General features: G+C 51.9%; 2 protein-coding genes across 5 annotated transcripts in view; both read right to left on the minus strand.

Moving 5' to 3' along the window:
- LOC137602179 (atrial natriuretic peptide receptor 1-like) overlaps positions 1-5,322 on the minus strand; it is a 37,965-nt gene extending 32,643 nt beyond the window's left edge. The window contains exons 1-2 of one of the 3 annotated variants that reach the window (XM_068324816.1): positions 5,112-5,322; positions 2,483-3,249 (exon numbers count right to left, since the gene is read on the minus strand). In XM_068324816.1, the coding sequence (XP_068180917.1) occupies positions 2,483-3,209 (727 nt within the window). In that variant the 5' untranslated portion in view covers positions 3,210-3,249; positions 5,112-5,322. Of the gene's footprint in view, positions 1-2,482; positions 3,250-4,024; positions 4,385-4,898 lie in introns of those variants that run through there. The other 2 variants (XM_068324815.1, XM_068324814.1) reach the window with 2 other exon arrangements.
- A 610-nt stretch (positions 5,323-5,932) lies between these two features.
- On the minus strand, positions 5,933-12,654 carry LOC137601286 (cyclic AMP-responsive element-binding protein 3-like protein 4). Of its 2 annotated transcripts, XR_011037052.1 has the most exons (11): positions 12,517-12,654; positions 10,372-10,506; positions 10,046-10,301; positions 9,673-9,797; positions 9,171-9,260; positions 8,481-8,587; positions 8,289-8,357; positions 8,037-8,121; positions 7,785-7,875; positions 7,374-7,694; positions 5,934-6,337 (listed from the first exon to the last, which is right to left on the minus strand). XR_011037052.1 is itself a non-coding variant. In XM_068323413.1 (10 exons), exons 2-10 carry the CDS (start codon positions 10,501-10,503, stop codon positions 7,438-7,440), a joined length of 1,212 nt encoding a protein of 403 aa, XP_068179514.1. In that variant the 5' UTR covers positions 10,504-10,506; positions 12,517-12,654; the 3' UTR covers positions 5,933-7,437. The 2 variants fall into 2 exon arrangements, 1 of the variants encoding a protein (XP_068179514.1); XM_068323413.1 differs by having other exon boundaries at positions 5,933-7,694.

Genomic DNA, 12,654 nt, shown 5'->3' on the forward strand with positions numbered 1-12,654 from the left:
ACAGGCTGGTTTTGACCGGCCAATCGGGAGCGGCAGCATCAAACAAGAGATTATGGTTAATCTCTGGTCAGGACGCTCTGTCCTGATTGGCTCCTGTGATCATCAGCGTTTAGACGACGTACAACCTGCTGAACTTTGACCTGCTGAGTCATTCGGCTCCCGCAGCAAGGAACCAGAACCCGGATCCAGTCAGAACTGGAACCAGAACCCGTATCCAGTTCTGTTCACACAGGGAGACGAGGGGAAGCGACAGAGACCCGTTTACGCTGAAGGTTCTGATTGGTTCTGTGATCACACACAGAACAGGAAACAGGGTGATGAAGCAGCCTCACAGATGATTGGTCCCTGTGCTCTTCCTGAATCCACAGTGGGGGGGGGGGGACTCTTCAGCTGGCCAATGGCTGGTGAGGAACATCTCATCAGCTCCAAGAACAAGACCACTTCCTGCTAAAGCTAACGCTGCTAGCAGAGACTGTCCACCAATCAGGATCCAATCCAGGGAAACCCGCTGAACGCTGTGATGCCACAAGACCATCGCCTCCTGCTGTTACCAGTGGTCCGCCCCCCTGGCTCGCCACTTGGTATCGGGCCACGGGCCACTCGGTACCAGACTAGAGTCCACCGGACATCCAGAACCCCCCAGGGGTCATTGTCTCCTTGGACTGGCTGGCGCAGAGAAACCAGTTCAGCCTCCACTAGATCATTATCATTATTACTATTGATTATTCACCCTTCAATCGAGAAATGATCAACTGATTAGAAGTCACTAGATTTTAGAATAAACCTCATCAGTCACTGGAATCAGGTTTATTAGAATTATTTATTATTAAAAAAGATTTTGGTTCTAAAACCAGTACAGCGGTTCCTCTACTTACGAATGTCTCTACTTATGAAATGTTCCACTTACGAAACTTCTCAGCAGGAAAATATTGCCTCTAGTTACGAAAGAATTTTGACTTATGAAAGGTAAAAATACAGTACGGGCTGATACTCACAGCTCCCACAGGTTCCTGAACGCAACATTCTTATAGCTGCTCTGCCATTGGCTATTACCTAGCATCCTAGCATCCCATTGGCTAAGAGGGACCTCTGTGTGTAGCTAGATAGGTGTCTATGCAGAGACCTCGTCATTCGGCCCTCGACACGTGAGGTGTTCTGATAGTTTAACATAAATATATTAACTTTTAGAGTATTCACTATGGACCCCAAGAAAGTGACGGAGAAAAGAGGAAAAGAAAAGACGAAGAAAAGAGTTTTTTTGTCCGTACAAACAAAGCAAGAGATGATAGAAAAGCCTGAAAAAGGGATGCGTTTGGTTGATCTCACCAAAGAATATGGCCGTAATGCATCTACAATCACCACGTTATTAAAACTAAAGGAAGTTTAAGGAGTTTAAGGCATCGCGTGGGTGGTTGGAGAAGTTCAGAAGGAGGACTGGAATTCACTCTGTTGTTCATGGGGGGGCAAGAGGGCATGAACCAAAGAGGGCAAAAAACAATGAGGACAACAGTTAAAAGGTAAATGACCATCATTATTATTCTTTATTCTTTGTTTCTTACATTATGCACAACTCTCATTTATTGTGTAATAATCTAATCGTAACATGTATTTGTTACATGTTTTGATGCATTTTTATGCTTTATAAAACATTTATGTCTGAATTTTGGGGGCTTGGAACAGATTAGGGCATTTACATAGAAAACGTGTCTCTATTTACGAAATTTTCTACTTACGTAATTTCCTCCAGAACCAATTAATTTTGTAAGTAGAGGTACCGCTGTAATTTGGTTTACAGAGATGTTGATTATTAATTAATGAATAAAGGTTGTTTATTGTCTGCAGTGATTAATTATTAGACGACAGCCGTCCTGGAGTCAGTAACTATTGATAACATCCCGATCAAAGCGGTGATGTGTTGTCATGTCAGTGTTGGCGTGTTCGTCCGTTAGTCCACCAAATGTCTCCACAACCGTTCAGACAGAAAGATGAAGCTAAAGCTCATGACTCAGGCAGGAGGGGGGGATGAAGATGAGATGATGACCTTGAGAAAACTAGGTCAAGGTCAAATTTCAACTGTTATACACTCAGGAACCGGATAAGATAGAAAGATGAGGGAGAAGGCCAGTGTAAGTAAGACTATAGATCAAAGCTAGTGCTTTGATCAATGACAGTAGGTCAGAGCACAAGCTTTGATCTATGACCTATGACAGTAGTCAGGGTAACATTTTTAATTCAGGGGTGTCTCAGAATGTTCTGCATCGGCCCGTTGGGACCGGTGCGTGGACTCAGTGTGTCAGAGATGCTAACGATGCTAACAACGACCACCTGACGGTCTTATATGACAACCGTAAAGGCGGGGCAGAAGCTTCCCACACCACCCTAACCTCCGGGTCAGACAGAGTGGGTCAGACCGGGGGTGTCACACCGGGGGGGGGTCAGACCAGGGGGGTTAGACCGAGGGGGTAGCCGTATGCGGACTCACCTCGGGCGTCGTTCTGGACGTCGGACAGGATGTGGGCGTAGTTGAGAGTGGGCGTGGCCTCCTGGAACACGCGGTCCTCCAGGCTGATGTTGGCGGCGCTCAGCTCAGTGTATAGCCCCTCCATGGCGAAGTAGCAGGGCCGGTCGTCCAGCTTGTTGTCGCTGAACATCAGCATGACATGGCGCCGCCAGCCGAAGCGCTCGCACAGCTGAAGTGCGAAGCGGCCCAGCTTCCTGTGGGTGGGGCCGGTGTTGGTGACGGAGGGGTACACCCCGCCGTGGAACGCCACCGCCGGGGCGCCGGCCGTCACCATGGGGACGTCCCAGTGGGTGGTGAACAGCCCCACGGGGGAGGCGGTGTAGGAGCAGCCTGGCCCGATGAAGGCCCAGGGGTCAAAGGCCAGCTTCAGGTCCACCGCCATCAGCGGCGCCACCGACTCCGAGCACACGCCCCCCCGGTCCTCGCTGCTCTTGAAAGCGTAGGTCAGGCGGTGGTCCGGCAGCAGGGCGGGGTCGGCGTTCACCCTTTGGACCGCCCTGTGCAGGGCGGGGCCAACCCGAGGCCACGCCCAGGGGTAAGCAGTGTTGGTCTGAGGTAGAATGACGGCCAGCGTGATGTTCTGCCGCCCCCGGCGCCCCCCCAGGTGGCGTCTCACGCTGCGACCTCTTACCCCCTGCAGGTGGAGCAGAACCAGCAGGAGAACCACGCCCTGCACCCAGGAGGCCATCCTGGGCCAAGCTGGGAGCCCCCCCCCAAATGAAGAACCACTGCAGACACAAAGAGGGAGGGGTGAGTAAAGCATGGAGTCACCCCCATCCCCCTCATGCCCCCCCTCCTACAAATATTACTGACTGATATTACTACAGGTATTACTACAGGTATTACTACAGATATTACTACAGGTATTACTACAGGTATTACTACAGATATTACTACAGATATTACTACAGGTATTACTACAGATATTACTACAGATATTACTACAGATATTACTACAGATATTACTACAGATATTACTACATGTGTGTGAAGGTTCTTGTTCCAGTGTCCACAGGAGAAAATATGAATTAAAGACAGAAAACTACTGAGTGAAAAGAAAGAAGAAAAAAAAGTATTACATCTTTATTTATTTCTAAAACTGTTTTTTTTAAATGACTACCAGGGTTTAATATTTTGATAAGCTAATATATAATTTTGCTCTTTTTTCTTTTTAGTTAACAGTTATGATGTTATTAATAAAGACATTAAATTATCAGTTTGTTTAGTTTTTATATTGATAATATTGGCTAAACTCGATCCTTGCGTTTCTTCTACCGTATATTCTGTTATTACTGTTGGGATTCATAAACGTCATGTTGGGATACACAAATTTTCTTGAAGCGCATCCCAGAATGCACTGCTTTCTGGCGGTAACATGAACTCTGAACCCTAACATGAAGAACAAGATCAGTTGGGACAGGAAACAGATCCCAGGACCCAGAAGGCTCCATCAGAGGAACCACGTGTCACCATGAAGAACCACCAGTCACAGCTCACACCTACCCCAAACAGTGTCCCATCACAGAGGCAGAACCAGCAGAACCCAGGGAACCGCCCCTCGACCCCACCATGATGTGGGACCCCCCAGGACAGCAACTCAGAGACGCCTTTTTCACGACACCTACAACCGCCTGCTGGCTCCATGATGACGTCACAATACAGCAACCAATCAACCCAGCAACCAACCAATCAAGCAACCAACCAACCAACTGATCAACCAATCAACCCACCAATCAATCAATCGATCAATCAACCAACGAAGCCCATCAACCCAATCAACCCACCAGCCAATTAATCAAGCAAGCAAGCAACCACCCAACCGACCAATAAATCAACCGACCAACCAATCAACCGACCAACCAATCAACCGACCAACCAATCAACCTGCACTTTGACTGTGACTTTGATCCACAACCAGCCTGGTGAAGCAAACACCCGTCATTAGAAATGAAGGAAAACACTAAAAGCATTGATCATGTTTAGATCAATATTCACTTCAGACAACACAAACAAGCTAACGTTAGCACGTCAGTTAGCTTAGCGTGTATTATTAGTTTAATACATTTTATCTCGTTAAACACGAACTGCCTCCCACTAGACCAACCCACATCCTGTTTCCTCCGTGACTCTCCTCTAGGGTTAGTTAGTTGGGTTAGGTAGTTAGGGTTAGGTAGTTAGTTATGATTAGGGTTAGTTAGGGTTAAGTAGTTAGGGTTAGTTAGTTGGGTTAGGGTTAGTTAGTCGGGTTAGGGTTAGTTGGGTTGGTTAGTTAGGGTTAGTTCTTTGGGTTAGGGTTAGTTGGTTGGGTTAGTTAGTCGGGTTATGGTTAGTTGGGCTAGGGTTAGTTGGGTTAGGGTTAGTTACTGTCAGTTCTTACCGGCACCAATCGCTTCCGGCTGAGCGCCAAACCCGCCAAAGGCAGCCGCGCGGGCGGAGTGGGAGCCGCGAGCAGATTTCTGTCTATGACGTCACACCTGAAGCCCCCAAAACGTCCAAACAGCTTCGATGTCACGCGCGACTCATGAAAGCTGCTGGAAAAGTTGAACGCGCGTGACCGCGGCCACGGAAACACCGCGTGACTCAAAGTCACCTGTCAGGTGTGTCCGGTCAGCGTCCGCGCGCGGCGACGTGGACGGAGAAGATCCGGTGAGCGAGGAGCTCGCGACGTGGAGACCACCCCCCCGCTGAGGGTCAGCGGTACCGTTCCGCCAGGTCACGTGTCACAGCCGCCGAACCGCGGGGGCTGAAGCTCTCCGTCCGGGTCCGATCCGTCCGCTGCCGGTGGACGAGACCGGCTGAACTGTCGGTGTGAGGGGGCGGAGCGAGGGAGGGAGGGAGGGAGGGGAGGTGAACAATATGAACAACATCCGCCCACGGAGGAGAGACAGGAAACATCACCGATCGATGATCAATAGAGGAACCACCAATCAATACCGGACCGGTACCAGGTCACTCCTGTGGTTCCGGTTCCCCGCTGAGCCTCTGATCACCGATCAATAAACGCCGTTAAAGCATGTGATGGACCACCAGAACCCACCGGAACCGGGACCCCGGTTCCCCCACGCGCCTCCAGAACCTCCTGTTCACGCGGGGTTGGGTTCGGTGATGACCGGATCAGGGACAGGTGTGCAGGTGGTCTGTGGGGACACCTGGTGGACAGAAGGGGAACTACACCCACCTGGTCCAGGTCCTCGGGTGGGCCGCTGGAAATGACGTCACCACCACTGATGGAACGGATCCATTAGGGTCGGGGGGGCGGCTACAAACACACACCCCGGTCACTGAAGAGGGCGCCACGACCCCCCACAGCCCCTCCCACCCATAGGAGGGGCTGGGGGGGGTGGAGTGACAGGTTCATCCTGTGACGTCCTGCTGAGCCACCAGGAAGTTGCTTCCATCCAATAAATGAACGTTTAACGATGACACTTCCTGTGCAAACACATTTTATTGGATCACAACCACAACATCAAAAAACGTCCCTTCTAATCAATCACTGCTCTTCCTGGTGATCAGGACGGTCAGCCGATCACTGCTCAGTTTGTGGATCATTGATCAGTTTGTGGATCAGTGATCAGTTTGTGGATCAGTGATCAGTTTGTGGATCATTGATCAGTTTGTGGATCAGTGATCAGGACGGTCAGCTGATCACCGGAAACAATAAATACAGTTCAGAGAATCTGTGTAGGTTCTCAGTCATCAGGTCTGGTTCTCCAAAGCTGTTGAGTCGATCCACTGGACTAGAGAAGGTTCTGAAGACGTTTGGTCTCTCATCCAGGAGACGTCTTCAGTTCAGAGAATCATTCAGAATGAGCTTGTCTTTAAAAAATAGAAAGTATTTTTAGATTTAAAGAAATAAATCACATCATTATCTACAAATAGCCAAAGTAGGGTTTAACTTCCATCAGTAGCGCCGCTTGGCTAAGGCTAGGCTAAGGCTAGGCTAAGGCTAGGCTAAGGCTAGGCTAAGCAAACACAACAGCTGTTGTAGCTACGAACTGGAAACACGCCTGGATGGCATCGACCACACCTTACCACCGTGGGAAAGGCCACAGGTGCAGAGAAGCAGATGTCAGTCAGCTAGCGCTAACGCTAACGCTAACATGACACCAGGTCGGTGAAGTCCCTGCCACAAGCCGACAGACCATAGAAACCATCTGTTAGCTCACATTTAAGGAGCAAAACCCCATCAGGACGTTAGCTCCTGATGCTAACACAGGTTAGTTAGTGGCGTTCCCAGGAGGAACAAACAGGCGGCGCTGACGCTAACATAACAGCTAGCAGAACAGCTAGCAGAACAGACTGACTGAGACGTATGACATCCTCAGGCAACTTCCTGTTCCTTCAAGTCGGCGCCAAAATCTCCTGAAAAATTTGCCCTGATTTGTGCTACATGGACTGTTAGTTTTTAGCGTGCTAACCCAGGCTGCTGATGTCTTGGTTATGTAGTGGCTTGTGAGCTAATTTAGCTGCCTGTTTGCTAGTTTGTTGTCTTGTCAAGTTCCACACAAAGCTCAACATGTTTGAGTAAAATGTGTTTGAAAACCTCCCAAACTGCTAAAATGCAACGTTAGCATGAACAGCTAAGTTGAACTGTTAAAAAGAATCAAAGCGCTTTGAAGTACATTTAATTTCTTTCTAGACAAATAGAAATGCTACATCGCGTTAGCACAGCGTAGCATAAATGTAAGAAAGTGTTAGCTTCACCAACCTAACCAGATAAACCACTAAAGATAGCATGTTAGCATGCTCATCGTAGCCCCCCACCCATCTACATCTTCAGGGGCCTGCTCTGATTGGGCGGGCCCTTTCTCCTTCACTTCGACACGTCTCTGACGTTTCTCAGAATGCTCACTGCTCTTGAGGACTCGTGATTGGTGGATGTCCGAGGAGCTGCTGGGCTGTGATTGGTTGTGATGCTACATCTCGTCGGCATGGGCGGGTTTAGCAGAATCGATTCCCGCCTCCGGCTCCGCCCTCGGACCGGTAACAGGCGCAGAGAGGTTTCCTGATTGGCTTCCCTCTTGGCCCCTCCCTTCCCAGTTGATGGTTGGGAGTTCTTGGATTGGTTCTTCAGACGGCGGTGACGAGGCGTCGGATTGGACTGCCAGACCCTCGCCGCCATTGGACACCATCTGGGGCGACGACACGTCCGTCAGGATGTTTCTGGAGAGAACTGAACAAACAACACCCCGTCAGCCGCGGTACGAGGTCACATGGCCCACAGGCCCCGCCCTCACAGGACCCGCACCTCTCCCAGACTGACCTCCTGTGGGCCTGTGGTCGTCGTCTGATTGGCTGCGTCTGAAGGGGCTGAAGCTGGGCAGGATGATCAGAGCCAGAGACACCAGGATGACCTGAGGACACAGAGCACCATCAGGCCACGCTCCCAGAGGACACGCCCACAATGACCGGTGACAAACCAGCTGGGACCAGTTGGGGACGCCAGTGATGTCACAGTGGTGCTGGTGGATGATAGTGATGTCACAGCGGTGCTAGTGATGTCACAGGTCCATACCAGTAAGCAGGTGCTGGTCTGGGCTCCTTTGCTGGCCGTCTGTCTGATAAGGGACTGGAGCCGATGCAGCTGAGTCAGCAGAGACCTGACCCCCCCGCGCGACACCCGCAGGACAACAGGAGCACAAGTCAGACCCTGGTCTAAAGGCTCCGCCTCATCACATGACATCAGTCAGAGCAAACACATCAGTCAGATCAGTCAGATCAATCACATCAGTCAGATCAATCAGATCAACAGTTAATGTTCTCATACATGTTTCGTTTCTCCAGCTGCTCCACCGTCCTCTGAAGCTCCTTGTTCTGAGCCGAGAAAGCTGCTGCCCTGAGAACACACACACACACACACACACACACACACCGTTACCCGTTGTTCCAGCCATCACAGGGAACCGGCCCCTGGAGCGCCATGACATCACAGGACGTGACATCACAGGACGGGCCCCACCTGCTCTCCAGCCCGTCGATGTACTCCTTCCTGCGGCGCCGGCTGTCCTGAGCCGACTGCTTGTTCCGGATCTTCCTCCGGACCCTCTTCAGGATCCTCTCCTCCGCCTGTGGAGACCACCAGAGTCAGCGCCGGGCCCTCAGGGGCAATTATGGGTCTACGGGGCCCTAAGGGGCCATTATGGGTCTACGGGGCCCTAAGGGGCCATTATGGGTCTACGGGGCCCTCAGGGGCCATCATGGGTCTACGGGGCTCTCAGGGGCCATTATGGGTCTAAGGGGCCCTCAGGGGCCATTATGGGTCTACGGGGTCCTCAGGGGCCATCATGGGTCTACGGGGCCCTCAGGGGCCATTATGGGTCTAAGGGGTCCTCAGGGGCCATTATCAGTCTACAGAGCCCTGAAGGGCCTTTATGAGTTTACAGGGCCCTGAGGGGCCATTATGGGTCTAAGGGGCCCTCAGGGGCCATTATGGGTCTACGGGGTCCTCAGGGGCCATCATGGGTCTACGGGGCCCTCAGGGGCCATTATGGGTCTAAGGGGTCCTCAGGGGCCATTATCAGTCTACAGAGCCCTGAAGGGCCTTTATGAGTTTACAGGGCCCTGAGGGGCCATTATGGGTCTAAGGGGCCCTTAGGGGCCATTAACGGTCTACAGGGCCCTCATGGGCCATGCCGTCCTCTGGCCTCACCTTGGTGAGAGGAAGGTTGCTGGGCAGAGACACGCCCTCCTGACTCAGCAACTTCTGCTCCTCGTCCGTCAGCTGGAGCTCCGGGTACAGCTGTAGTAACCATAGAAGAAGAGTTAGTCCTCCAGGTACAGCTGTAGTAACCATAGAAGAAGAGTTAGTCCTCCAGGTACAGCTGTAGTAACCATAGAAGAAGAGTTAGTCCTCCAGGTACAGCTGTAGTAACCATAGAAGAAGAGTTAGTCCTCCAGGTACAGCTGTAGTAACCATAGAAGAAGAGTTAGTCCTCCAGGTACAGCTGTAGTAACCATAGAAGAAGAGTTAGTCCTCCAGGTACAGCTGTAGTAACCATAGAAGAAGAGTTAGTCCTCCAGGTACAGCTGTAGTAACCATAGAAGAAGAGTTAGTCCTCCAGGTACAGCTGTAGTAACCATAGAAGAAGAGTTAGTCCTCCAGGTACAGCTGCAGTAACCATAGAAGAAGAGTTAGTCCTCCAGAGACTCACCAGGTCGCTGCCAGGGCTGGGGGGGTCGGTGGCGGTCGGGGCACCATCCATGTGAGCTGCAGGGACCACCGACAGCTCGTTGACAATGCAGGAGTCTGAAAACAACACTTGGGAGCTCCATTCATCTGTATGGGACAGGAAATGACATCACAGTCACCACTGAGCTGGTCTTCATCCGGTTCTTCCTCCAGTCCAGAGAACATGAGCAGCACCAGACAACTAAACAGCATCCTGCTAGCTCATCATGCTAGCTACCCTATTAGCTTAGCCTGCTAGCTAGCCCCTCACTGCGTCTCTCAGGCTACACCTGAAAACAACCAATCTAGGTGGTGGGACCTCCAGAACCAGCTGGGTGACCCAGAGGGAACCTCACCCAGCTCGATGGAGATCACGTTCTCTGCTGCAGGGCGGGGCTTCATTCTGCCCAGGCTGCTGAGGTCATAAACCACCTGGTAGACAGTCGCCGGGGGCAGCTGGGGGGTCACCGAGGCGATGGGACTCTCAACCACCGGATCCTCGGAGATGCCGCTGTCGCTCTCAGATGATTGGTCCACAGGCGGCCCGCTGGGGAACACGGCGTTGGGGTCCACAGCGTGGAGGACGTCCTCGGGCTCGCTGTCGTTCAGAGCCTAGGAACAGTCGCAGCGTTAGCGCACGTTAGCCTCGCCTGGTCATCACACACGCCCAAAGAGGACTCACACAGTCGGGGTCCACCGCCCAGTCCGGCAGGGGCTCCTCCAGGCTGCTAAAGCATCCCAGCTGGGCGTTGTCCAGGTGGAAGCCGTCCGCCGCCACGCCCCCGACAAACAGCTCGCCGCTTTCTGCATCCATGACCTGAAGACAGAGAAGCTGCTTACCACAACACCGACACTGACCACAACACCGACACTGACCACAACACCGACACTGACCACAACACCGACACTGACCACAACACCGACACTGACCACAACACCGACACTGACCACAACACCGACACTGACCACAACACCGACACTGACCACAACACCGACACTGACCACAACACCGACACTGACCACAACACCGACACTGACCACAACACCGACACTGACCACAACACCGACACTGACCACAACACCGACACTGACCACAACACCGACACTGACGCGTCCCCCTCGGCCAGGTCGGTTTTGGTGTTGTCAGTGTCAGTTGTTGTTGTCACCGACACTGACGACAACAACACTGACCACAACACCAACACTGACAACACTGACACTGACTACAACACCGACACTGACCACAAAACCGACACTGACCCGCCCCCCTCGGCCACCACGCCGCCCCCGCTGGCAGTGACACTTTCCCTCCTTCCTCCTTTGTCGCGAGTCCTTTCATTTCTACACGTCACACACGAGTCCCTGAATGCACCGTGACAGGAGCAGGCAAACAACAGAACAAACACAGGACATCCTGGTGGGGCCACGCCCACAGGAGCACACCTGATAGGCTGCCCAACCTGTTCTCTGAACATCCCCCCCACCATTGTGGTGATTTTATTTAGCTTGTTCGTCTTCTTTCTGCTCACACTGACATCACCTCTGAGGGGGTGGAGCTTCATTTGGAACCAATCACAGCGGAGCGTCCTGAGGGCGTCCCGTAGATGTTGTGTAGAAGCTGGCTGACCAACACACGTCTTCCTGTCTACTGTGACTCAAAACGGCATTGAAGAGGCGTGGCTTAGTGAACGCCCTCAAATCAGGATGCAGGTCCAACAGGAGGCAACAAATTGAAGACTCAAGTACACACCCAACTCTGACTCCTCCATTAATACCTTTGACTCCTTCACTAATGAACTTTGACTCCTCCATTAATGACCTTTGACTCCTTCACTAATGAACTTTGACTCTTCTATTAATGACCTTTGACTCCTTCACTAATGAACCCTGACTCCTTCACTAATGAACTTTGACTCCCCCATTAATGAACTTTGACTCCTATACTAATGAACTCTGACTCATTTACTAATGAACTGACTCCTTCACTAATGAACTCTGACTCCTTCACTAATGAACTTTGACTCCCCCATTAATGAACTTTGTCTCCTATACTAATGAACTCTGATTCATTCACTAATGATCTTTGACTCTTTTAGTGTGGGACTCCTCGGTGACGGTACTTCCAGGGTCGTTGCTCTATGGGGGGAGTCACAGACTACACAGGACTCGGTTCGGTTCCGCCGCTCTGTGGTTGTTCCGTTACTGCAATACCAGCAGTGAGGTGACTCCACTGCTGTGTGACGGTACTATCCCGGTACAGTCCCGGTACTATCCCGGTACAGTCCCGGTACTATCCCGGTACAGTCCCGGTACTATCCCGGTACAGTCCCGGTACTATCCCGGTACTATCCCGGTACTATCCCGGTACTATCCCGGTACTATCCTGGTAATCCCGGTACAGTCCCGGTACTATCCTGGTACAGTCCCGGTACTATCCCGGTACAGTCCCGGTACTATCCCGGTACTATCCCGGTACTATCCCGGTACTATCCCGGTACTATCCTGGTAATCCCGGTACAGTCCCGGTACTATCCCGGTACAGTCCCGGTACTATCCCGGTACTATCCCGGTACTATCCCGGTACTATCCCGGTACTATCCTGGTAATCCCGGTACAGTCCCGGTACTATCCCGGTACAGTCCCGGTACTATCCCGGTACAGTCCCGGTACTATCCCGGTACAGTCCCGGTACTATCCCGGTACAGTCCCGGTACTATCCCGGTAATCCCAGTACTATCCCGGTAATCCCGATTCAGTCCCGGTACCCGGAACAACAGGAAGTACCCGGTTTAGTCCGCTCGACCATCCGGATCTGCGCGTCACTCACCGCGTCTGTTTCGGCTTCTTCCGGGTTCAGACCGTCCGGACCGTCATTACCGGGAGGCCCGTCCGCCGCTGCAGGAGCACCGGGAGTCTCTGTCGCTTCAGCGGAAGAACGAGTCCAGCTGGCAGCGCCTGTCCTCTC

Source organism: Antennarius striatus, chromosome 9 (genome assembly GCF_040054535.1).
Source record: "Antennarius striatus isolate MH-2024 chromosome 9, ASM4005453v1, whole genome shotgun sequence".
NCBI lineage: Eukaryota > Metazoa > Chordata > Actinopteri > Lophiiformes > Antennariidae > Antennarius > Antennarius striatus.